The sequence below is a fragment of the Panthera onca genome, chromosome A1, assembly GCF_046562875.1.
Source record: "Panthera onca isolate mPanOnc1 chromosome A1, mPanOnc1 haplotype 2, whole genome shotgun sequence".
Lineage (NCBI taxonomy): Eukaryota > Metazoa > Chordata > Mammalia > Carnivora > Felidae > Panthera > Panthera onca.
The window spans coordinates 239,412,686-239,439,494 of NC_138339.1; the positions used below are offsets into that span (position 1 = coordinate 239,412,686).

Here is a 26,809-nt window from a genome sequence, read left to right on the forward strand (position 1 = left end):
TAGACTAAGACTTAGAGCTGGAAGGTGGGGTAGTAACCACGGGGAAAAGCTCACATTCGCCCATACAAGAATGGCCTGAGTTGGCCCATGGCGACGGGGCACCAGTTTTACAAGGAAAAGTTAATGCTTTCACGCTAATGGTGATAATCATGGGAAATCCATTTTTGAGGCTGGATCTGCTCTGTCAGGATGAATCATCACCTTTGCTTAACATAAAACTGAGCCTGAGAACGGCTTGCCCACCCTTCCACACTGGCCGCTCTTTGCAGAAATCAAGGTACCTGAGCAGTGACAGCCACCCACGCTTGGCGCTATTTCCCCAACGCGTCCTGCTCTGGCAGTTTTAATTCTCCATCCACTTGATTTGTGCATATCCCCCTTCTGTCAACCTGCATCTCGAGACATCGAAATACCCGACCAAATGTGAACCATGAGACTTCCTAATCCGGGATGAAGCTTCTGGGAGAACTGAGCGGCCCAGGATCCGCTCCCCTTTCATGGTGTGCGCGTGCAGGGAAAGGAGGGGTGGGTAGATGTCATTCATACCCTCTATTTTCTGAATCATCTGGGTCGCCCCCGCCCCAAACCGAGCAACTAACTGCCTTGCGATTTCTCAGCTGCGGGAGGAGGAAGCGGCAGGGCCCGGGGGGGGGGGGGGGGGGGGCACCGTCTGCCGGGACGTGGAAGGCGGCACGTCCAGGGCCCACGGAGACGCCCGTGCCAACCTTGGCAAGAGCAAGACTTGTCTCCCCCAGCCGCCTCCAACCCTAGCCCTTCGCACATTGTTGAACGTGGTCGAATCAAAAAGGGAATCCAGGCAGGCGCTGGTTGAGTTTGTGAGATTCTGGGGGGAGAAAGAAGCAGGGACTTGGCCAGCCCTGGTGGCCCACCTGCCTGCCACTCTGAACCCAAAATCCAAGGCGGGAACAGACCCTGTGTCCCCGCCCCGCAGCAGAACTGGAACCTCCACAGCCTGAGCTTCAATCTTCAAATCTTTGGGAACTCCTGTTTTCCCAATAATTAAAAAACGAGTAAAGCAGAGCTTTCAATGCAATAGTACTCTTTGGACTAAAGCAGAATAACAATAACAGCAACAACGACTGTCCTTTAACCCCACCCGTCCCCAAAATGCAGGGAGCCGAGGCTTGGGGCTTTGCATCCTCCTCTGGTCGCCAGGTCCAGCCCGCCGCCGCTCGGACCCTGGGCGGAGGGGCTGGGGTGGCGGGGCTGGGGTGGCGAGGGGGGGGGGGGGGGGGGCGTGGCGGGGAGTGGAGCGCACGGGGACTCGGGGAAACCCAGGCGATCAGGGGTGCTTGGGGCGCTGTGCGGCCCGGGCTCCCCTGGACCTCGAGGGGCGATGGGGGGCGTCGGGGTCCCGGAAAGCCCCGGCTACCGGGGAGGCCCCGCGCGCCCCGCCCGCAGCAGGGGAGGGAGGCCGGGCAGCGAGGTGCCGCCCCCTCCGTAACTTTCTAAATGGCTTTGGGGGAAGAGGCGGAGTGTCGAGTGCGGTTAAAAGGCGTCGCTGGAGCAGGCAGGTGTCGAGGACCCGTAGCGCCCGGCGCGCTCCGCACTCCGGGACTCCCAGCCAGTCGGCGGCGCCCCAGCCCGCAGCGAGCGCGGAGGCGGCCCCGGCCAGGACCGGCCCAGACCCCGCCAGAGCGCCCCGCCGCCACCCGGGACCCCCTCGCCGCCCGCCCCCGGCCCCGCCGAGCGCTCCCTCCCGCACAGGTGAGGCCGCGCCGCAAGTGCGCCCGACTCTCGGCGCCCCGGGGACAGCTAGGGCTGGGGGACCCGGCTCCGGGAGGGACCCCGGGACGGCCTAGGGCCGGGGACCCCGCGCCAGGTGGGACCCCGGGACGGCCTAGGGCCGGGGACCCCGCGCCAGGTGGGACCCCGGGACGGCCTAGGGCCGGGGGACCCCGCGCCAGGTGGGACCCCGGGACGGCCTAGGGCCGGGGGACCCCGCGCCAGGTGGGACCCCGGGACGGCCTAGGGCCGGGGACCCCGCGCCAGGTGGGACCCCGGGACGGCCTAGGGCCGGGGGACCCCGCGCCAGGTGGGACCCCGGGACGGCCTAGGGCCAGGGGACCCCGCGCCAGGAAGGACGGCCGGGACTGGGGGACCCGGCCGCGTCCGGGCAACCCGGATCCCGCGAGCTGGACACGCTCGCTGAGGCCCCTGCGCCGTCCCTGTCCCGGGCGGTCGCGGCAGCAGACCTGGGGCGGGGAGGCGAGGGGCGAGCGCGGACGTCTGGACAGGGAGCGGCTCAGGCCGAGCTCTGAAATTCGAATCGGGCTGCTCGGGCCGGATTTGCAGCAGCGCCGGAGAAGGGGCCGTGGTAACCGAAGCCGGGGCCGTGACCGGGCTGGGCGCGCGGGGCGGGGGAGGGGACCGTTCCGGCTCAGCGTGACGCGTGTCGAGACCCTCCTGGGGGAGATTCTCGCTCTGCTGCCCGGTCGCCGTAACTGCGGCCACCTGACCTGTTCCGTTGGCCGAAGGATTAGTTCAGAAAGTTGCAGAAAGTCGTGGGCAAAGCAGGAAGCCTTCGCAGCAGGAAACTGACCTTCACCTCCTCGCGCTGCCCTGGGGAGGGAAGTCACTCGGGTCGAGGTCCGGCCGGATTAACTAGCACTCCCTGCCCCCGCAAGCCCGGAGACCTAGACCGCAGCCCGAACCTGAGGTTAGTTTGGTTGCTTGCCTTTTTCCTAAACAGTCAAGAGCGTTTGTCCCCAGGTGGCGTTTCCCAGCTGGAAAGAACGCTTTCAGCACACTTTTTACAGACCAGGTAGCGTGCAGCTGAGAAGCGTGTTCTGTAGGACGGGCCGCGTTAGCCCTTCGGTGCCCCCTCCCTGGCAGGAGGAAATAAGCCCAAAAGGCGTGTGTCCTCCAAGCTTTCCGACAGGCGGACACCTAGGACCACGACCATTTACTTGGGACTCTGTCTTGAGATGTGTGGCCACAGCCATGCCCCCATTAGTCCTTTGAGTCTCTTTCTTTTTTTTTTTTTTTTTTTTTTTAAATTTTTTTTTCAACGTTTTTTATTTATTTTTGGGACAGAGAGAGACAGAGCATGAACGGGGGAGGGGCAGAGAGAGAGGGAGACACAGAATCGGAAACAGGCTCCAGGCTCCGAGCCATCAGCCCAGAGCCTGACTCGGGGCTCGAACTCATGGACCGCGAGATCGTGACCTGGCTGAAGTCGGACGCTTAACCGACTGCGCCACCCAGGCGCCCCCCTTTGAGTCTCTTTCAAATCTAGTGTGCGAAGTCAGTCACAGCTACAGACACCTGTGAGGGGGTGGGGGCGCTCTGTGGAGAGGTCAACCATCCAAAAAGTAAGGACCGGGAAGAAGGTAAAGGGGTCAAGAGCTCCTTTTGCCTTTTCTGGGACCTGGTGATTCACCCGGTGCCTTCCCCGAAGACCTGAAGCAGCTTCTCAACCCACTTCTGGCCCAACTCCAAACAATGACAGGGTGGTGTGGGCCAGGTAGGAGCCTGCCCATGACCCATCTGCCAGGTCAGGAAAGGCAGGAGGGCAGCTCCCTGGGTGATCTGAATGCCGAGGACAATTCCATCCTGCTTGGCTAGTCCATCCTGACCTATCACCCCTGTCTCTCCTGCGGAGCGCACTGTAATTTGCTCCTTTTCCTAAAAGGATCTTTAAAGCAGATCCTTTAAAGGATCAAGAGCTTTACAAAACGACAGTATTTTTCTCAGCTGATGGTGATTGGACTGGTTTACAAAAGAGCATGTGATCCTTGGTAGCACAGAAGAGGCCAAGGAGTAAGGACCACCCTAGATTTTTAGTGGGACGTATTGACTTAAACCAGGGACAGTTTATTTCGGTGAGTGTTCTGCTCTCCACTCGGTGCTAATGAAGAACCGGACTGTCTAATCTCATGATACTGTTTGGTTAAAAGATGAATTTTGGTTCACCTGAGGACCTCCCAGACAGTCTGTATCTAAAGGATCAGGGCTGAACCCAGACGAAACCACAGTTTCTTCCAGTCGATGTGTCTCTTTGTCAAGCTGAGTAGGTCTAAATGTGTCTCAAGCATATTTCAATCTTCGGTAATTTTTGTGTCTGTGACTCTTCTCCGTGTCTCTCCTGCCTCCTCTGACCTGGATGGCGTTGGATGGCTCCGGCCGGATCTTAGTGCCCCACAGCAGTGCCCAAGATGGGGCTCAGTGACGAAAGGCATTCGTTCCCAGCTTGCTTAGGAAGTCCATCGGGAGACGGGACCCAACTTGTTCCAAGTGGGGAGAGCATTATGCTTTTAAGTAAGAGAAGAAGGAGGATTCACTACCAGCTTAGAAGGCGTGGAAAACCGATCACTCACCAGAATTGTGGAGAGGTGGAATCTTGTTTACAAGAGGGGTTGATTGAGACAGCTGGGCTGTAACTATGAATAAATGAAGGCAGTTCACATCCTGGGATGAAGAGAAGGCCACCGTCTCATGGCAGATTGATCACAGGCTTCTCCGAATCCCTTTTCTATGAGTAGCAGGCTTTGGTTCTGAACTTCAATACAGTGACTCATCTTGTAGGGCCGGTGACCGGGGAATCACGGAGTTAAATTTGCTGTCCTTTTTCTTAATGTGCACCTTTAGAAACGCCTCTAAATTAAAACCATGACCCACAATAAAAAATGCACAATTACAGCCGTCACCAAACAGCTGTATCCCCCAGTACTAAACCGGGCAAATCAGTCCCACCCCACCGTGGCAGTGAGGACCACCCATCCAGACACAGGAAGTATGTGCAAAAATCCACGCATGGTGGCTTTCCTCCATGGGGAGACTAATTCTCACCTGTTCCTTTTCATATAGAAAAAGGAAGTGAAGCCTTCTGTGAAATTTTAACCTGGGAGTGCCTCAAATGTAAACTTTACCATCGGTAACAGTCATTTCACTGTTACATCCCAAATCCATGAAAGTGAACCGAAATGTTTTCAAGGAAGGTAGCTCTGCAGGGAGTTGGTCTGTTGGCCTTTAAGGCAAGGCCGGCCGCAGCCAGCCTCGGTCCCGGTGGTACCGTCCAAGACCCGAGGCTAGCGGGCAGAAGTAACAGGCGGGTCCCGTTCAAGTGCTGAGTGACTCGTGCAGTCTGCAGAGTGCAGAGTTCGGTCAGCACTAATTAGTGCCTTTAAGTTAGCAAGTACTTTTGCTGTGGCGCTCCTCCTCCACCCCCCGCATCTCTGTTATGTGCCAAGCACGGGGTGAATTCTTCCCGGGAACACGCTGGTCTTTATTAGACAACACACACGGACACGTTCCAGGTGGTTTGGGAACTATACGTCTAATCCTACAGCGAGCTGGGCTGGTTTTGTTTTCATCGTTTTGGGTGAGGTTGTGTAAGAGTTGGTATTTGCTCGCGAGGGGGTTTAAGAGTGCTCACTTACCGGGGACCCGGAGAAGTGTCCCCAGTTCCGTCCTGACGAGTCGTTCCTGTGTTGTGTTCGCTTTGCCTTTTCCAGCACACACGGCCCGGAGGAGATGGATTGGAGCACGCTGCAGACCATTCTGGGGGGCGTCAACAAACACTCCACCAGTATTGGGAAAATCTGGCTCACCGTCCTCTTCATTTTCCGCATTATGATCCTTGTCGTAGCCGCGAAGGAAGTGTGGGGAGATGAGCAAGCCGATTTCGTCTGCAACACTCTGCAGCCTGGGTGCAAAAATGTGTGCTACGATCACTATTTCCCCATCTCTCACATCCGACTCTGGGCTCTCCAGCTGATCTTTGTGTCCACGCCGGCTCTCCTGGTGGCCATGCATGTTGCCTACCGGAGACACGAGAAGAAAAGGAAGTTCATTAAGGGGGAGATAAAGAACGAATTTAAGGACATTGAAGAGATCAAAAGCCAGAAGGTCCGTATCGAAGGGTCCCTGTGGTGGACCTACACCAGCAGCATCTTCTTCCGCGTCATCTTTGAAGCAGTCTTCATGTACGTCTTCTACATCATGTACGACGGGTTCTCCATGCAGCGCTTGGTGAAGTGCAACGCGTGGCCTTGTCCCAATACAGTGGACTGCTTTGTTTCCAGGCCCACGGAAAAGACCGTCTTCACGGTTTTCATGATCGCGGTGTCTGGAATTTGCATACTGCTAAATGTCACCGAATTGTGTTATTTGCTAATTAGATATTGTTCTGGAAAGTCCAAAAAACCAGTTTAACGCATTACCCAGCCAGTGGATAAAAGAGAGGGTGAAAAGGAGGAGGCACAGACAGGTGCTTTGCTGTCAAGGCACAGTCACCAGCGCTTCCCCGAGATACAGATTCCTATCTTAGACGCAACCATTTGAAACTGCTCTGGATCTCAGTGAAACTCCAGATGCCTCCAACAGAGCTCTCCTCTCCTAAAGCTTGAAAACAAAGGCATGATTCTGTGCCTATACTGATTTTCACTAAAATTAGTTCCAGTGAGGCCCCGAGCCGCTAGGGCTTGTGGGTGTAGGCTGTCTCCTATTTTAAACAAAGGACATCAGCATTTCTTTCTCTTTCTTGGAGGAAAGGAGAGAAACGCCGGGTTCTAAAGAGGATGCTGAGAAGGTTTGCTTGATCTCCTTAAGGGTCTCTTTGCCGTTTTCCCTGAATTAAAGGTGAACATAGAGATTCTTGGTTCTTTTATTCACTTGGGGAGTTTTAGTCTGTAACAAGGGACGGGGTTATCTAACGCTTCAAACTCTGTTGTGCTTTTTTAAGCGAAAACTTTAAAATGGGATAGATGTTCTTTTGATCTGTAAGATGTTCTGAAAACCATGATATGTTCACACTATTTCAAAGGCTCAGACTCTGATATGTAAACGGTGTGCAATTAGATACTGTCATCGAGTTTAAAACAGAGCCTTTCAGTTATGAGTAATTTGCAGCGCCCCTGCGAGGCTGGTGGCCGTATTCATTGTGGTATGTAGCCCATAAAAGCATTTCAGCCTCTCACACGTGAAACGAACTAGAAGTTCTTAGGGGTGGCTTGTATTAGCAAAGAGCCTTATTTCAAAAACTTAGGTGTAATTTTGCATGCGAAGTACACGCTGGATGGACCACCAGCTACTACTGACTACAGGCTGGGGCAAGCCACCCTCTTTACAGTGTTTGCCCTTTCCATTACTGTGGTCAACAGTGGGAGCACTGATTTAAAGAGGTGGCTTGGGAATGCTTCATTGCCACAGTACAATTTAATGGTGCAGAACAAAATGGGGGGAGTGGTAGTTACTGTTTTTAAAGAATAGATGGAAACAAAATTTTAAAGAATTTAGATGGACTCGAAATTCTCATGATTAAAAATGAGTTTCGTCTACTTCAAAAGTTTGCTTCCCTCTTTAGCATCCAGTTTTCTTAAGTGAAAATAGAATTGGTAGGCATTTGTTTTTAAATAGAAATTAGAGTTTAGATGAATATTTAGGTGTTCTATGGGACAAACTGGACCCTAATATTATCACTGTGCTTGACATGGTTTCCAAGAAATGGTACTCGACATACTTTCATGAGGGTAAACACTTTTCTGTCGCCAAGAATAGCACTGTAAAAACATTTTGTAATAATAAATCATAGCTTTAATTACATGCTTGTAACTAAATAATTTTGTAATGTCTCAAATGTCATTTAAAATATTAAATATAATTAATTCGTAAAATAACTATTTAAAATCTCTTACAGTTTTTAATAGAAGAGCAGATTTTATTTTAACCCATAGCCAGTGTTCTATGTTAATATTTTATATTTTTAACACCAACTCGGTAAGTTACCAGGGTGTCCATCCACCATTCTGGGATTCTTCTGCCCGAGTACAGGAAAGCCTCTGTCACCAGAAAGATTGACAGGAGAGGGGGAAAGAGCATTTTTGTCCAGCCGCATGCTCACCTCCAACAGGTTTTTGACAAACACACGTGCAGCACGACGTGTGGACTGGATTTGTAACCTGCAGGATGCCAAGTTGGGTTCACGTGACCGGTTTGGCTCCTAGAAGAACCACGGGAGCTGAAAATGTCATTCATGGTGAAGTTCGGCGGAGGCATGAGAAAAATTGTATAAGGGGTCTTTTCTGGGAGATGTACTTTCTGTGTATTTGTAGGTAATCGAATCTGGTCTGATGAAGCTGCTCTGCATTCCTTATTGCCCATTTCTATGGGAAATGAGCCCGTAGGCAGGCCAGCCTGTCCTGTGTGTGGGAGTGCTTGCTGTCTGCGGGCCTGCCTGCCTTGAGGGGCTCTCCCCCAGCCGGCCAACAGCGGCTCCGGCTTTTCAGTAAGAGGAACCTTGAGCCCAAGGACCTCAGCATTTGACACATAAATACTTAGGAATGTTTTTTATGGAGAACCGTATGCCATGCGCTCGCTTTCTAAATGGATTTAAGAGGACAAAAAAAAAAAAAAATAGCCAACTTTCATCCAGGTAATAGAAAAGAGAAAAATAGTCCCTGGTCATCTTCCAAAGTGCTCTGCACACAGGCTGTTAAAACGGCACACGATTTTTAAGATAGATGTGTTCATTCTTAGAAGCTGTGAAGGTTATTACTCTCAAGGTTTTAAAAGACTAGACCAAAATAATTCCAGATCACTACTGACCACTTTGAAGAGCTTCTAGAGCGGTCTGGCCACATGCCTGAAAATTAGAGCTTGAACTTTGAACATGAGTTTAATCCTCAATACATATCTCGAATTTATCATTTGTGCTAGGTAAGAAAAACCTCTGTTTGGGGTTTTTGGTTTTGGTTTTCAAAAGGGACCACCAAAAGACCCTGGGCCGGCCTGATTGCATCAAGGCCATTGGCCAGCCTCCAGCAGGGCCTCCACACTGGCTGGGCATCCACGTATTTGACCTTGAAAGCTTGTGAAACGGTGGGTGCGGTCCAGCTGCCAATTTATCTGGCACAAGGTTTGCTAGTAGGCTGGCACTCGTGGTCTCAACTCTTCCGTAGATGCACAACTGTCGAAAGGCGGGTGGCAACTGGCAGTGAGTGAATGAGGGCCGACTCAGGAGGACGCAGCCAGTATTCTCCAGGGTGGCCTGGCCCGAGCTGACCATCACTGCTGTCACCGACCTCAGCAGTCAACTAGACAGCAGCAGGCAACGTGCCAGGAGGGGTGTCCGGTGGGTATTGCAAGAGCTCACTTAATTCTCCGGACCTCAGTTCTCTCATCTTACAATGGCCTTACTCGTACTTTCCAAGGTTAATGGCAGCTAAGTAAGACAATTTATGTAAAAGCTGTCTACGTAGTGAAGTGCTAAGTAAAATATTGCCATGCGTGTTCCATGAGATAGATCCCAAGCTGGAAAGATGGTGGGCGGTATTTTAGATAGAAATGACTCAAGCGGAGCTTGACAAACTGGAAGCTGGAAAAAAAATGGCACATTTATACTAAATCTGATGTAAGCACAATAGAGAGAGAGGAGAGGCTAGGTGCAAAAGTCATGGCATAAAAAGGTAGGGTTACGACAGTTATGTTAGTCTATGATTAAAGAAAAGTCAGCAGGGTCATAAAGCATCCATTCATCTAGTTAGTCTCTGTTACCACGTGTTTTATGCATATGATCTCATTTAATCCTCACAGATACTCTGGCAGTCTTAGGCCTTCGGATAGTATTACTCCTATTGAATGGACCAGGAAGGTGCCTTTCGGGGAGGTAACATATCATACTCAAAGGCCACGAGCAGACAGTCCTATCACACAAAGGGTGTGGGTTGGACTTCCAGAATTCTCCCAGTGCATTTAATTCCTGAAGCTAGTAGCCAACACCACAGGGATGCCCCATCTTCCCCAGTGCTGATAGGGTTAAGAAGAAGTCCTGACTTCTAGAGACACTCATTCCATTCCTGCGCATCTCGAATTATTCATTTACTCAGCCAATATTTACCAAGTGCCAGCGGAGTGCCAGGAACTACTGGGCACCGGGACTGCGAACAAAACAAAATCTCTGACTTCATGTTGAAGGAGGCAGGCTACAAACAAATCCCTGTCGATTATATATGCTGCAGATAAGTGCAACGGAACTTTCTGTGCATACGGGAACTAGGAAGGGCCAGGGACGATGAGAATCGCTGTTCGATGTAGGGTGGTCAGGGAAGGCCTCTCTGCTAAGAGACATAGGAGAAGCAAGCCAAACGGGTATCTCAGGGACGAGTCATCCAGGAAGAGAGAGGCCGGGACACCAGAGTCAGGGAGAGACTGGGAGGAGATGAGGCCAAAGAAGGAGGGGGTAGTACAGACGGCGTGGGGCTGGAGGCCGTCAGAAGAATTCCCTATTGTGCAGAAATCTGCCTGTTTATAACACCAGCTTTCCAGCATCTGTTCTGCCCTCTGGTGGACCCAGAGGAAGTCTATTTTCCACTTAAGAACCTTAAAGAGCTGAGAACAGATCCAAGTTCAACCTCAACTTTATTTTCCAGCTATATAGCCCCACATTTCTCAGTCATTCATTGGTTCATCCAATATTAAGCAACTACTGTGTACCAGCCTACGAGGTACAAGCAAATAAGAGAGAACAAAACACATTTTCTAACCTCTGGCAGTCAAGCAGTGATAAGTGTGCCAGGGGTTGCTAGGCTCCCCCTCAGTGTCTTCCAGAAGGCGGACGGTGCCCAGCACTAGGTGCAGCACTCCAGCGTGGCCCAGCATTGGAGGGACTATTCTAGACGCAGTATCACACGTTAATTTTGAGGGAGATTTTTAACGGCCTCGTCACCTTTCCTCACTTTCAGTGACAAGATGATTTATGTAATTACAGAATTAATATACAAATACATTTGCATTTAAAATGAAACGCAGAAGTATATAAAGTCAAGTGAAAGTCTCATTTCATAGTCCTACTCAGAAGTATCAGTATTAAGATCTCAATGTATATCCTTCCAATCTTTTTTCTATGCAATGGCAGATGTATATGTAGATACAGAGATATACATACATAACTACTTTGGTTTGCATTTCTGACATACTTTTTTCCGTGGTAGCTTCTCATCTAGTAATACGTCTTGGAAATCTTTCCAGGTCGGTATGTATAGATCTAACTTGTTTTATTTATTTTTTAACAGATGTACAATATTCCATAGAATGACGGAGCCACAAACTGTTGAACTGCCACCATGTCCATGAACGGTCGCTCTGTTTCCAAGTTTTCACTGAGTACTCCCCCTCCCCTTCTCTTCCCACTGCCTCCCACCTCCTATCAAAATTTATACTACATGTCACATGGATTTTTCCAACCTAAATACAAGCCTCTAACGTTTTCCCTGTTGAATTTCATCTTGCTGATTTTGGCTCATCCCTCTAGTCCATCCAGATCTTTCTGAGCCCTGTATTCAGTTTATTGGCAATTCTTTCCAACTTTATGTCATGTGTCAGTTTAATTAGCCTGCTTTCTCTATAGTTACTTAAGCCAATAAAAATGTTGTATATGGAACACCACCCAAGATTTCCTTCCAACTCATGTCAGTCCATCTACCAGCATAACTTGAGTTTGGAGTGAATTAGCTGCATCTAATTCACAAGTTTTCATCTTAATAGCATGGATATTATGACCAACTTTGTGAAGTATCTTACAAAAATATTTAATAATATTTACCATTTCATTATCCATTAAAAAAAAAACACATCTATTGAGCTCCTTCTATGTGCAGAGCATTGTCTAAGCCTCTGGCAAATGCAAAGATGATTTTAAAGGGTCGCAATGTGGAGGACAGAGGCGTATGAGGCGGTTACCATACAAAACAGTACAGTATGGGAGCACGTGGGCACTTCAGTCGGTTAAGCACCCACTTCCGCTCAGGTCATGATCTCACAGCTCGTGAGTTCAAGCCCCATATCGGGCTTTCTGCTATTAGTGCAGAGCTCGATTCAGATCCTCTGTCTCCCTCGCTCTCTGACCCTCTCCCACCAAACATAAACATTAAAGAAAAAAAACTTGAAAAAAACACACAAAAAAAGTACAGTATGGAACCAGCTGGGTGAGGCAGGAACACCAAAGCACCACAGAAAGCAGAGTGTGAAATGGTTTGTCTTGGGGGCCTTCAGAAACAAAAAGCTAAATCATGAAAGATGGCTGTCTTTGGCCAGGAAAAGACCTGCGACGTGGTTACTTTGGCTTTTTCCATTTCTTGGAGAAGCTGAATAACTTATCAAAGACCTTTCTACTATTTGATGTGATAACTGACTGAACCTTTTCTCAGAAGCCCTGGGTCCAGACCAGAACCCCCAGAGGTGTGCAAAGCCTCTCTCTGCTGCCATCTGCTGCCAACAAGGGTAACTACGGGGCGCGGCATCCTTCCCATCCCCGTGGCTTCCCTCCGGGCCTGTGGGGCGTTTCTTACAAAAACCTCTACACCCGAACAGCCACACTTACCCCTTCCTAAAAACCCTATTGCTTCCATTGCTCTGGGTTTGTATTTCCAATTTGTAGATACCTAGCCATTGTTGTTTTGTCAGGGTAACCATAAAAAATGAAAACCAAAAATTCACACATAAATGTATATTTCCTCTGCGAAAGAGTATAATAAGCAATATTAGCAAACTTCTGTAATCTCATGGTTATAGTCAGTGGCTTTCCACAAATTTCCCATTTAGGTTTTCCCTTAGATTTAAGCATTCTGTCACTTGAATTTTGAAATCTTACTATCTAGGACCATAAATGCCATGGTGAGATTATTTCTTACTCAACACTCATCTGTATGGGTAGGTGAATGTGTTATTTGAAAATTTTTTTCAATTCATCATCTAACATTAACACAGCAAATCTTTAAAGATTCAGTGTTATTTGATTTTATTTCCTTATGTTGGGGGGGGGGGGTGGAAATCACCTAATATAGTCCACTTTAATTTTTCCAGTTCCTTATTAATTGTGATATCTACTTTTTAAAACCTGAAAAATGGGTTTAGGGAAATTTTGAGTCACAATAGCTCAAGAAAGCATAACTTTTTCCCATTTGCCCTGCCTTTTCCTAAGAAAGATTTCAATTTGAATAGCTATTTGAACACCCATGTCCACAACAGCGTTATTCACAGTAGCCAAAAGGCAGGAGCAACCCAAGTATCCATTAACAGATGGATGAAAAAACAGAATGTGGTACATCCATACAATGAAATATTACTTTACCTAAAAAAGAAGGAAATTCTAACACATGCTACAACATGAATGAAACTTGAGAACACTAAGTGAAATAAGCCACAAAAAGGCAAATACTGTACGATTCCACTTTTGTGGATGCACCTAGAGCAGTCAAATCCAGAGAGACAGACAGTAGGATGATGCTTTCCAGGGGCCCGGGATGGGGGGATGGGGAGTAATTGTTTAACAGTTTCAGCTGGGGATTAAGAAAAGTTCTGGAGATGGATGGTGGTGTAGGTTGCAAGATAACGTGAATGTGCTTAAAAATGTACATTTAAAAATGGTTACTATGGTAAATTTTATGTTATGTATATTTTACCATAACTTTTTAAAGTGAGAAAAGAGACATCTCTTTTCTCAACACAAGAGACAATGGATGTTCCCCACTGAAAGACACTGATTGTGATCACAGTGTGTTTAGAAGTATTTTGAACTCCGAAACACATCAAACACTATTAATGTCTCTATTCTATTTTATTAGTGCTATAATGCACCAAAATAAATTCCTAAGCCCATGTATATTAACCATAAACATTAAACTAATAAGACAAGTCTGAACACACAGCTGAGTCTTTCCCTGCCCTAAGAAAAACAATCATGTTCAAGTCAGATCAAGTCATTTAGGGAATAAGTACCAGAAAGTGACTCTGCCTCCCGTTCAAGTGGCTAGAAGTGACCTTTCCGAGTCTCAGAAATATTTACAGTTCTCTCTGTAGCCCATACCAGGTAGAATATTATAAATAAAAATTATTGTCAGGAGGGGTGGCTGGGTGGCTCATTCGGTTGACTCTTGATTTCAGCTCAAGTCATGATCTTACGGTCGTCAGACTGAGCCCCCCATCGGTCATCATGCCGGGTGTGGAGTCTGCTTAAGATTCTGTCTCTCCCCCTCTGTCCTTCCCCCACTAAAACCAAAACAAAACAAAACAAAAATCATTGTCAGGAATAGTGGTAAAAATGGTAGGGGCAAAGGGAACCTCCCAGGGCCAGCTCTTAAAGGCTCACGTCTCTACGTTCCTCCGTTGTTGTTAATTCTCCCAAAGCTGGTATGAATTAGAATTCATTCTAGTAATCTGGACTACTTTTCATTTATATCCCAAACAGAGGCAAAAGTTTTAATAATAACCATACCCTCTATATCCAGAAGCATATGGGGGCTTGGAAGAATTTTCTCCCAATAGCCAGCAAACTTCCAGCTGTATAAATGGTACAAGAAATTTAAAATCATAAACAGAATTTTTTTCATAGGATTTTCATTCTTAGGAGTCTTTTACTACCTTTGAGTTTCCAAAAAGGTGCTCCAATGCTCTAGGAAGTAGCAAAGTCAACATGTTTATGAGAAAACAGGGAATTAACACCTGTTGTTGTTGTAGTCTTTTTTTTTTTTTTTTTTTAACGATTTCTTCTGGGCTCCTTCTGCTTAGTAATGAATGGGGAAATCATTTTGTTTATTGGCCTGGGAGATCCTCAAGGGTTTAGCTAAGCTACTCAGGGTACTGCTGCCTCGGCAACTATTTTGCTTGGCCCGTGGGGGCTTTAAACTGACCCTAGCCCCTCGTGCAAGTGCATGCATGCCCTAAACAGCAGCCCGGCCATGACTTTCCTGGCTTTGGGATAAACAGTCGCCCTACCTCCCAGGGCCTTCCCCTTATAGGCCCCGGACATAAGACCCCATGGAACTTACCAAAACTCGGCTCTTTTGGGTTTGAATTGACCAGTCCAGCCTTAGCCCAAGAGCCCCAAAGAACTCCATCCATGGGCCCTAATAAAGACAGGTGCCTCAGGTCCTGCCTCTCTCTCTGCCTGTACCCTGACTTGACTTCCCTGTGTAGCCCCTCGAGGCATGCTGTGCACATGCCTCACGACCTGTGGATAGTAAGCTTCTCTATCTCAATTTTTCTTGTGGTCTGTGGTCAAACTGCAGCTCACATTCTGGCACAGTGTGCTCCATTTAACAAGTGGGAACTTAACGAAGTCAGAACAGAGTTAAGATGTGATCCTGCCCAAAAAAGAAGGAAAACAGACGAGAACTGGCAACTTTCCAGCACTTTTGATTCTATGAGTTACTTATGCTTGTGCAGAGAATGGTACAGAAAGCCCAGAAGGTTCATGAGAAGACCCAGTTGACCCCAAGGATGAACTAGCTGAAAGAACACCAAGTAATTCTGGATTCATCAGCTCCGTCCCAACAAAGCTCTGCAGGAGGCTTAAAGACCTGTGAAGCTCAGTCCTGGTCTCTAAGACCTTGCGGAGGAAGATGAGAGCAAAGGAAGCAGAGATTGCTCACAACTCCCTGTGGGGGGTGAGACGGAAATGGGAGGGGGACATCTCACGTAGCGGAATGACATGAGCAAAGGGAAAGGAAGAAGCCTGGGTATGTATTAGAGGCTGCTGGAAGAGTGGGGGGAGGGGGCCGGGGCTGGTAAGCAGAAAGGCAAAGAAGATGGAGTTTGTCTTGCAGGCAACGGGTAGCCACTGAATGTTGCAGGGCTGGAGAGGCACACAATCCAAGCAGGGCTCCAGAAAGATAACTCTGACTCCGGGACGGTTGTAGAAGAAAGGTCGAAGGGAGACGGGGACGCTCTCTGGAAACGACTGGAATGATCAGATGCAGTGGCACGGGGCCAAATTCATTTAGTGAAAGAGAGGCAGAAATATGTACGAAATAATGTACGACTAATCATCAGAACTTGCCAACAGATGAATTTGGTGAGACAGAGAAGAAGACCCAAACAGGACTACCTTTCAAGCCCGAGCAGTAGAAATTAGAAATAAGAAAGTGAGCAGGGACCCTGGTACGCTCCAGGCGGGAACCTAAAATTTCTTGAGCTGACTTCACGTGGTACAAACTACTCGCTGTAGAGCGAATAGCACAAGAATGGCTACTTGCATTCCTTCCACAGCCATTAGGAGTCTTAAGATAAAAGATCTCAGAGCGTGCGTGGTTCTAAAAACAAAACACAAACACCGTGAAAAACGCTCATGCCAATTTTCAGAGCGTGAGAGCTCTGCCTCCAGACTTTGCGATGGCAGCCCCAGGGGCTCACCAGCAGGGCCGGTCTGAGCTCCGAGTCCCTTCTAAAATTGCCAGTGTGGACTAATCAGAGGGTGTAGCTACAGGCTGGGTTGGATAGAAGGATACATAGATACTCTGCCACACTGTCATTGACCCCACCGCCACCCAGATTGGAAAGATATATCCCTTGAAGAAGACTGTCGAACTCATTTGTGAGCAGGTATTTAAAGGTTTATCATCAACACCAATGATAATATCTAACACTTGTAAGCTGCTTTATAAGTTTCACCCAACACCTTTACTTGGATAATTCCACATGAGCCTGACCCGCCCTTTGAGTTCGGTGGCATTATTCTGGATTCACAGATGAAGAAATTAAGTTCAGAGAGATCAACAGACTTCTCCCATGGTTACACAATTTATAATAACCAACATTTGCATTGACTTTTTAAGCATTCAGGCTCATTTTTTAAAATATCAACGTGAATAAATAAATAAATAAATAAATAAAAATAAAATAAAATATCAACGTGAAGAGCACTTGGCCGGGTAGCCGACGCAGAGTAGGCCTCCACAGATAGAGTTGTTCCTTCTCGCTTGAATTTCACCTCTGTGCTGCTATTAACACAGCAGCGGCCCCTCATTACAGATGAGCAAACTACGCTCCCAAAGTAAGACAGCCCGCAAGGGGCCCCATCAGGATCGGAGAGCCCTTAGTCTTTTGTGGCCTTCACATGTATAAGTCACTTCGAATATATGCCCAAGAAAACTTTTATGTACCTGGTAAATTATGTGAAGCTTTCCTAGTATTTCAGCAACTGACACTCAACGTAAGGACATTCCCTGGTTTCAAAATGGAGTAGAACCAGTGGCTTTAACTAAAGCTTGTTTGAGAGGGAAGTATTTTCAAAACACAAAAAGACAAAAAAAAAAACAAAAAAAAAAACCCCACCATTACAACGCCAAGAGTATGTGAGTCTGAATTCTGAAATGTTTATGCCAAGGCAAATAGAAGGACACTGATCTTGTACCATATGCTCGCACGTCCTCCTGTCTGGAGGACGCAGCCACCGAAGGAGAAGGGCAGGAAGAGCCCTGTGCTCCGGAGTCCCAGTAAAGCATAGACGGAGTTGTGCTCATTAAATAGCCCCTTGCACCTGGGGCGCACCCTAATTTCAGATCCCAGGCTGGAGTGATTCAACATGTGGCAGGGAGGCCTTAATTAATGAAAATGCTAGGGTGTTCTAGGAAGTGGTGGTGATTCAGCAAGCATTTTTACTTCTGAGTCAGTCCTAATCACAGGCAAGACTGGGTTAGGATGGTTTCCAAAAAGGGTGTGAGGCTTCTTCTTCAACAACCAATGAAGGGGCAGAAAAGTGCTCAGCGAGGAAGGTCTAATAATAGGTTGGGGCCTTTAACTAGGCGTAGAAGGGACTGGGGAAGCTGCAACGCTGATGCCTGGGTCCGCGAGGCCTATGCCCTGTCCGGATGACACGGCAGTGCGTGCGGAGGTAGGCCAGCTACTAGGCACTGAGCCTACACGGGTGAGCCAGACAACCAGGGTGCAGGCCACATAGAACTTGGTCAGCAACCAACCCAACAAGGAGGCCAGGAGGAATCCTCTGGGAGGTCAGAAAAATCATGTCAACCATGCTACTGCTTTGGCCTGAGGGCACTCCAGCCCACACCCAAGCAATTGGAGAACATGACATCCAGGAGTTCCCCTGGATTCTGGAAGGAGGTGTTCCTGTCTCCTTCCCATTCCGCTTACTCAAACAACACCAACGAAGTGCTGACATGAGTTGATTCTCCCCTTAAATGCCCAAGCGCAAAGGTGAATAAGGCAACCTGTACTGCTGGCAAAGCTTCCACTGAAAGAAAAGCCAAGACAGAAGGACAGCTATCCCGCAGTATGAGACGTGCTCCAAACGGCACTCCATCCCAGCACTCTCCATGGGGGTGCTCCCGATGGAACAGCATCTCAAGGTGTTCTGTCCCTATCTCTCTCTCCTCTCCCGTCTCATCCATGCGTCTCCGTGAGAGGAGAGACACCCCATGGGGCAGTCAGGAAGATGGAATGGGCCCAGTGAAGCCCAATGCCCTGTGGCCTTTCCACTTTGGTCTGTCTGCAGGCCGAGGGGTGCGTTCTGGCCCGCTCTGTGCTGTGGGGTCAGCTGACCCGGCGGGCTGTGCCCCTGCGGAAGAGTCCAGCAGCCAATGAGCACGTAGCTAATTCTATCTATTTTGGAAAGAAGAAAGAAGTATCAAAAGCTCTCTTGTCCCGCCTTTATAGAGCTGACATTTTGATTTCTACCTGCCTGTCCTGTGTTTTATTTCTCACCTGGTTCTGAACTCGGGAGGGGCGCTCAGGGGATTCCTCTCACCAAACCCTAGCATAGACCTAGGATTAAGTGAACTTCCATGATAGCACAGAAACCACCCTCTTCCATTCAGTGCCAAATATCTGTTGAATCTATATCCACAGAACAAAGGAAGGAGTGGTTCTCTCTTGCTGGCATGCCTGGCGATGCTTGCCAGTGGCATCCTCGGAACAAAGCCTCAAAGGATGCTGAGTGAGGAAGAACTGTGTGCTCAGTAAATGCCAACCACAGGGCTTCCCTCAGAGACTCACTCACTTCCTACACCTTTACCCAGAATCAGGGTCAGCACTCTCTGGCAAAGTCCACAGCCATCCTCTTCCGATGCCCCTTATGGCCACTGAAAGACCCTCTCGATTTCCCCCATTGCCTTTATTTACCCACCTTCAAGTTCCATCATTTCTGGAACATTCAGAGTCTTCTTGTCCATCAGATCCCTACCACCATATTAGGAGATTCTGCTATAATCAGATGATGTGCCAACGCCCGGATATCACACAGAGTAGATGTCTACTCTGATGATCTCCATCCACTCTTTTGGATCATAGTCACATGATATGGAACTTCCTTCGATACCTCTGAGAGGTTCCTTTCTGCCCAGAACTTGCTTTGTTTGGGGGGAATTCTTAGCCAAAGAGATACAAAGAAACATGCTTCTCTGTTTCAACCCTCAAAGTAAAAAATAGGTTAGTCGTAGAGAGAAAAGCTGATATTTCTTTTTTTATTATTTTTTTTAACGTTTATTTATTTTTGAGACAGAGAGAGACAGAGCATGAACGGGGGAGGGTCAGAGAGAGAGGGAGACACAGAATCTGAAACAGGCTCTAGGCTCTGAGCCGTCAGCACACAGCCCAACACGAAGCTCGAACTCACGGACCGTGAGATCGTGACCTGAGCCGAAGTCAGACGCTTAACCGACCAAGCCACCCAGGCGCCCCGAAAGCTGATATTTCTAAGATACAAAAAGAAGCAGAGAGCTTTTAAGTGAACTCTTCATTTTCTAACTCAGAAATCATAAAGAAACATTCACATGAGGCACCTAGAATAGAGAATTCACAGAGACGGAAAATGTAATGGTAGTCGTCAGGGGTTGGGGAGAGGGAATGAGATGACCCTCCTGGTTTCTCACCTCTCTGATGGCGAGGTTTCACCCTCCGACCGTCAACAATGTCAAAGGGCTGAGTGGACTGTAGGGCCCTCATAGCCTCTCCTCAACCCAGTCAGGAGGCCAGGTGCATGAGACACCATCCAGTCGGTGGTGCGCCCCCCTTCTCCAGCCCATCACCGACAGTGTTGATATTCAGTTCCCATGCCCTGTCTCTTTGGAGTTTGGAGAGGTGGGCATCCTTCACCCTCTGACCAAGATATTCCAACTGTGAGGTCTGGAACCCTTCTCAGCATACGAGGTAAAGCATTAGTCTAAAGAACACTCCAACCTGTTCTCTTCCCTTGTTATAACTTACACAGAGTATCCTTTGGGAATGGAAAAGCCTAATCCATACCTTTTCGGCTTCTCCTAATAGCATTACGCCATGCTCAACCTGGTCACATGGCAAATACCCGAGAAAGTCCATGAGTTGGTCCACTCAGCTTCCACACTTACCATTCACTTAGGTCTTCTACCCAAGGCCCTCAGAGCCTCCAGTCCTCCCTGCCTACCACCCTTCCTGGCTTCACACCTCGCCCCCCAGACCCCATGGCGCAGACCTCAATCCTTCAACTCACTGACCTTTGGACACACCTAGCATGGTGATCCCCCAGGATGAAGTGATTCACCCACCATTCATTCTCTCTGCACCTGCTGCAGCCAGGGAAAATTGCACAACTGCTCTCGTCACCCACAGACCAATCTGGGACTCCTGGTCTCTGTGTGACCTGATTTTGTATAGACCCGGTTCTACTCATTCCCAGCAGATCTCTGAGCCTGCCTCACTCTAACGAATGATCGGTCTCTCGGTCCGCACTGTTTTGGGGAAGATGAATGAATCCTATCTCTTCACTTGGGGGCCCATGTGCATGGGTGGGGAGTGTGAGAGAATCCTCCCAGGATTTCCGGATTCCCTGTTGCCTGAGAGATAAATTCCTGCCTTACTCGTTTGTCATCCAAGGGCCTTTGGCATCTGGTGCCGGTCTGTGCCTTCAAACTCATCTTTTATTACTTCCTTAGTGAAGTCCTTCGCACCAACCCAGATGATCTCTTCCTGGACCTGCAGACATGCCCCATTATCTTTTTTATCAATTGTGGTAAAATACACATAACATGTGATTTATAATTTTTAAGTGTACCGTTCAGTGACATTGAGCACATTCACGCTGCTGTGAAGCCGTCACCACCATTCATCTCCAGAGCTCTTTTCATCTTATAAAACTGAAACCCTGTTCCCATTAAACAGCTCTCCGTTCTGCTCCTCCCAGCCCCCAGCAACCACTAGTCTACTTTCTCTCTATGACTTTATTATTCTAGGTCCCTCATATAGGTGGGATCATGTAGCATTTGTCTTTTTGTGGTTGTTTATTTCCTTTAGCATAATGCCCTCAAAGTTCAGCCATGTTGTAGCATATTGCAAAACTGACTTCCTTTTTAAGGCTGAATCATAGTTCATTGTAGGTATGTAACACAGTTGGGTTAACCATTCATCTGTCAGTGGACACCTGGGTTGCTTCCGTGTTTCAGCTATTGTGACTAATGCTGTTATAAACATGGAGGTACAAATGTCTCTTTGAGGCCCTGCTTTCAATTCTTTTGGATATGTAGCCAGAAATGGAATTGCTGGATCGGATGTTAATGGTATTTTTAATTTTTTGAGGAACTGCCATCCGTTTTCCACAGCGGCTGTACCCTTTTACATTCCCGCCAGGAATGCGCAGGGGTTCCGGTTGCTCCACATGCCTCTCAACACTTGTAATCTTGCTGTTGTTGCTGTTGTTAGTAGCCCTCCTGGCGGGTGCGAGGTGGTATCTCATTTTTGCTTTTGAATTCTCCTCATGATAGGTGATGCTGAACATCTCTTCATGTGCTTATTGGCCATTTGCATGTCTTCTATTCAGGTGCTTTGACTTGGTTTAGTTTTTTTGTTGTTGAGTTTTAAGAGTTCTCTATATATTCGAGATATTAATCCCTTATCAGATACATGAGTTGCAGATCTTTTCTCCCATTCTGTGGGTTGCCTTTTAACTCTGTTGATCATGTTCTTTGATGCACAAAAGTTTTTAATTTTCATGAGCTTCAATTTGTCTATTTTTTTCTTGTGTTTCCTGTGCCTTTGGTGTCATAGCCAAGAAATCATCACCAGATCCAACATCACGAAGTTTTAGCCCTGTGGTTTCTTTTAAAAGTAACAGCGTTTGTGTTATATCTTTAATGCATTTTCAGTTAATTTTTGTGTATGGTGCTAGGTAAGGGTATAACTTCATTCTTTTCATGTGGATATCCCGTTTTCCAGGCACCATTTATTTCTTTTTTTAAATATGAAATTTATTGTCAAATTGGTTTCCATACAACACCCAGTGCTCAGCCCAACAGGTGCCCTCCTCAATACCCATCATCCACCCTCCCCGGCCTCCCACCCCCCCACAACCCTCAGTTTGTTCTCAGTTTTTAAGAGTCTCTTATGGTTTGCCTCCCTCCCTCTCTAACATTTTCCCCTTTCCCCTCCCCCATGGTCTTCTGTTAAGTTTCTCAGGATCCACATAAGAATGAAAACATATGGTATCTGTCTTTCTCTGTATGACTTATTTCACTTAGCATCACACTCTCCAGTTCCATCCACGTTGCTACAGAAGGCCAGATTTCATTCCTTCTCATTGCCAAGTAGTATTCCCTTGTGTATAGAAACCACAATTTCTTTATCCATTAGTCAGTTGATGAACATTTAGGCTCTTTCCATAATTTGGCTGTTGTTGAAAGTGCTGCTATAAACATTGGGGTACAAGTGCCCCTATGCATCAGCACTATCCCTTGGGTAAATTCCTAGCAGTGCTATTGCTGGGTCATAGGGTAGATGTATTTTTAACTTTCTGAGGAACCTCCACAGTTTTCCAGAGTGGCTGCACCAGTTTGCGTTCCCACCAATAGTGCAAGAGGGTTCCTGTTTCTCCACATCCTTTCCAGCATCTATAGTCTCCTTATTTGTTCATTTTAGCCACTCTGACTGGTGTGAGGTGATATTTCAGTGTGGTTTTGATTTGTATTTCCCTGATGAGGAGCGACGTTGAGCATCTTTTCATGTCCAGGCACCATTTGTTAAAGAAACTCTCTTTTCCTCAGGGCACCTGGGTGTCTCAGTTGGTTGAGCGTCCAACTCTAGACTTCTGCTCAGGTCATGATACAAAGGTTGTGAGATTGAGCCTCATATCGGCCCCCTCACCCCCATGCTGAGTGTGGAGCCTGGTTAAGATTCTCTCCCTCTCACTCTGCCCTTCCCTGGTTCATGCATGTGCTTTCTCTCTCTCTCTCTCAAAAAACAAAAGAAAGAAAGAAGGAAAGAAGAAAGAAAGAAAGAAAGAAAGAAAGAAAGAAAGAAAGAAAGAAAGAAAGAAAGAAAAAGACGGAAAAGAGAGAAAGAGAAAGGAAAAGAGAAAGAAAAAGAAACTGTCCTTTCCTTATTGAATTTTCTTGACACTCTTATCAAAAACAATGTGACCATATTTACAAGGATTTATTTCTAGGCTGTCTATTCTATTGCTTTGGTCTATATATCTGTCTTTATGCCAATACCGCATTGTTTTGATTACTGTAGCTTTCCAGTAAGTGTTGAAATCAGGAAGTGTGAGTCCTCCAACTTTGTCCTTCCCTTTCAAATTCATTTCGTTTTTTGGTTTCTGGGGTTTTGTTTGGTTTTGGTTTTTGGTTTTTGGTAGGTTTTTTTTTTTTTTTTTTTTTTTTTTTTTTTTTTTGAGTTCCTTGAGATTCCAAATGGATTTTAGGATGGATTATTTTTAATTAATAGATTTTGCTCTTTGCGTTTGCTGCTTTTGTGTCCCTTGTCTTGGCCTTCCTTTCCACCTATCATTCAATTCAGATTCCAGCTCGATTCCTACCTGACTCTTCCTACCCAAACTGATTTCTCCCTCCTCCAAGCTCCTACTTCACTCATTTCCTATATCACTCATTCAAGAAGCATCTGACTTTTCTCACGATCCCTTATCCCTTAATACTCAACTCAAACATCACCCAATCTAAAGTAGGCCTTTCCGTGACTCTTTCCTGTAACACCATATGTTTTTCCCCCTTTGAAGCACTCACCATGATTAACAATTAATTAATTTCTAAGTTAATTCTCATACATGCAGATCCTCAGACAAACATTTCAACATCTCTGAAATAGAGCTTCGTGTGTCACAACTGATGACATCTTACCATCAAAATCACAGCTTTTATTTTGGTGAAACATAAGTAATGGTATATCTTGCAATCAATGGTACTTTTGATTTGATGAAACACAGGATGTGTCTGCTTGTGTGATTTACCTGCTTGGCGATTGTCTCACCAGACTGTGAAAGTTCCAAGAAAGCAGTGGCCAACCCAGCTCACCACGGCACCCCCAGGCCTCCCTCACTCAGTCTCTGACCCACCTTTTCGATGAATTGATGAACTGTAAGTTCTTTGAGGAAGCTAGTCAATACATGTTGAAAGGGTCACAACACCTAGAACAGCACTACCGGCTCTTGGACCCTTGCTGAATGAATATTCAAGCTAGATAGCACCTAGCACCTGGCTGCTCTCGGATAGAAATAAAAGGATTAACCATATCTCATTCTTTTAGAGGAAAAAGCAGGAAAGTCCCGTCAGGAGAACCCAGTGGCTTATGCTTTTTTTTTTTTCCCTTGACAAACACCTGACTCGGCCTTTGTAAACAGAACGCTGTTTCGGAAATCTCTATACACGCATAACCCTTCATTTTGCAACACACTCTTCCTTGGGGACGTTACATAGGAATCATTTAAAAGTGATGTCATTCTTTTTTCTCAAGAGGGTTGATGCTATTATCTGTTGAGAAAATGACACACACTTCTACACTCTTGGGAGCCGCAAACTATTTATAAATACATTGTCCCTATGTAGCAAATACACTGAACCTTGAAGAAGGAGGAAATCAAGTTTGTCCTCTTCTCAGGGGTCACTGAATCCTGGTCTGGGTTCATCGAGTGTGAGTACACAGAGGCGGAGTTTGGGCCAGATGAGTACAGACAAATTCTTCAACAACCACCCTGCGAATGAACAAAAAGGGCCTTACATGGGGGCACAAGGAAGAAAGGGGAAGATACAGATTCTCTTAATAGAAGCAAGGCTTTTTCATTCTTACCTGTTTATTCTTTCCCCAAAGGGAAATATGAGGCTATGTTTCACAGCTGATTCTTTCAACATTTGAAGAATTCACTAATTAGATAAACACCTCTATTCAGAGTCAGCAGCTTTCGCAAAGAGGAAATAATGACATCTAGACGAGTGCTTCTGAAACCATCCGTAGTAAAAGATTACTTTCTTCCCTAATCTCCTGAAGACTAATACTTTTGTAAATTACAACATAAATGCCAGAGCAATGCCAGATTGCTACAAAATTTTCAAAGTAATAATAATGAGTGTCTTTTTTTTTTTTTTTTTTTTTTTTTTTGAGCAGCAACTGTGTACCAGGCACTGTATTCAACTCTTTCACACCGTGGGTCACCTTGAATCATCTTCGAAACAGTCCTATGTGGATAATCTCCAAGTTGCACCAATGTGGGCCCATGAAGCTTGCCCCATGCTAGAGAGCTAATGAGGGGCAGACAGTGATTTGAACTCAGACATTCTCTTAGTTATTCTGAAAAATAAAAATATACTTGTGTGGTAATTGCTACTGATGGCAGGGAATCTGTCGGCAGGAATTCGGTGGAGAGGCTTGTCCGCACCACCTTTACTCGCTCCCGACACAGCCGGCAAGGGACAGGGGAGGAAGACTCATGGCGGAGGAGGCAGAGAAGAACAATCAGTGATGAGGGACTAGGTGAGGAAAAGAAGAAATTACACGTTAGGGAAAAGAAAAATTAAGACGAGAGGATTCCAGAAGAGCAAGGGAGAAGAAAATGTAGCCAGTAGGTGCCAAGAAGCAAAAGAGTGGACGAGGTATCGGAGAGGCAATCAGTGAGCAAGACCTGTTCAGGCAAGGCCACGAGGAGCAGCGCCTCCAAACTCGAGTTCCAGAAGTTTCTGGCGCTATTGTGCTGTCTGTCCTTCCTCTAAGAGCACAGGTTATTTTGAGGAGATGGACCCGGAAGTTCGGGGCACACTCACCCCTCCTCCGCCTCAGTCTTGCTCCATGCCCACTGGGCAGAGGCAAGTCTCAGAGAACCTCGGGCCTCCCGTGGGGTGACTCAAAAACACACCCCTTCTCCTCCTGCTGCAGGTTGCACAAGGTGGCTCAGATGTTCTTTTGAAAAGTTTCCAAAATCAACTGGGTCAGTAAGTGGGTTTCATTTAATGCTTTGACACACGCTAATATTGCCTTCATTAGATCTGAACTCGTCCCTTCCTTCCAGAAGGCCATCTTCCGCCAGCCCTGCACAGATGCAGCCCCTGAGCACACTTTCAGAGGCATCCCCCGCTCCTCAAACACTCCCGCGGTCTCTACCCCTCCAAAGGCAGGAGCCATCACTTCCTGAAGCCAGCTACCTCCTGACGACTCCAATAGGGCATATATACTGGATTGAAGCAAAAGCCATTCTCCAGTACCTTGTCCTGGGTCATAATTGTCCCTTTGGAGGACACACAAAACATGCCTAAATCTTCTGCCATATATATATATATATATATGTATACACACACAACTGGTTAAAAGCAAGGGCTTAAGAGCCAGCAGACTCACATTACTATCTTTGCTTTGCCACTTACTAGCTCTGTGACCTTGGCAAATTAATTAGCCTTTCTGAGCCTCTGTTTCTTCATTGGAAAACTGAGGACCCTATGACCCTCCCGGGGTTCCTGTGAGGATTTTTTTTATTGAGGTATAATTGACATAACATCATATTAGTGTGGTAGGTATACAATGTAATGATTCAATAGTTGTATGTATTGCAAAATGATCACCACAATAAATCCAGTTAACATCCATCATTATACATGGTTACCAAATTATTTTTCTTGTGATCACTTCCCAAGATCCATTCTCTTAGCTACTCTCAAATATGCAATATATTATTATTATGAACTGTAGTCACCATGTTGTACATCGCATCCCATGATTTATTCATTTTATAACAAGAAATTTGTATCTTTTGACCCCCTTCACTCATTTGGCTCACCCTCTAGTGTCCACCTGAGGCAACCACCAGTCT

General features: G+C 46.9%; 1 protein-coding gene and 1 long non-coding RNA gene across 2 annotated transcripts in view; both read left to right on the forward strand.

Moving 5' to 3' along the window:
• The window catches only part of LOC144616746 (uncharacterized), a 29,886-nt gene extending 18,445 nt beyond the window's left edge, over positions 1-11,441 (forward strand). Inside the window, exon 3 of the long non-coding RNA XR_013556488.2 lies at positions 11,034-11,441. This is a non-coding gene — a long non-coding RNA (uncharacterized LOC144616746). The remainder of the gene's footprint in view (positions 1-11,033) is intronic.
• On the forward strand, positions 1,482-7,640 carry GJB2 (gap junction protein beta 2). The gene is made up of 2 exons (XM_060637593.3): positions 1,482-1,728; positions 5,478-7,640. Exon 2 carries the CDS (start codon positions 5,497-5,499, stop codon positions 6,175-6,177), a length of 681 nt encoding a protein of 226 aa, XP_060493576.1. The 5' UTR covers positions 1,482-1,728; positions 5,478-5,496; the 3' UTR covers positions 6,178-7,640.
• Positions 11,442-26,809: the final 15,368 nt, after the last annotated feature.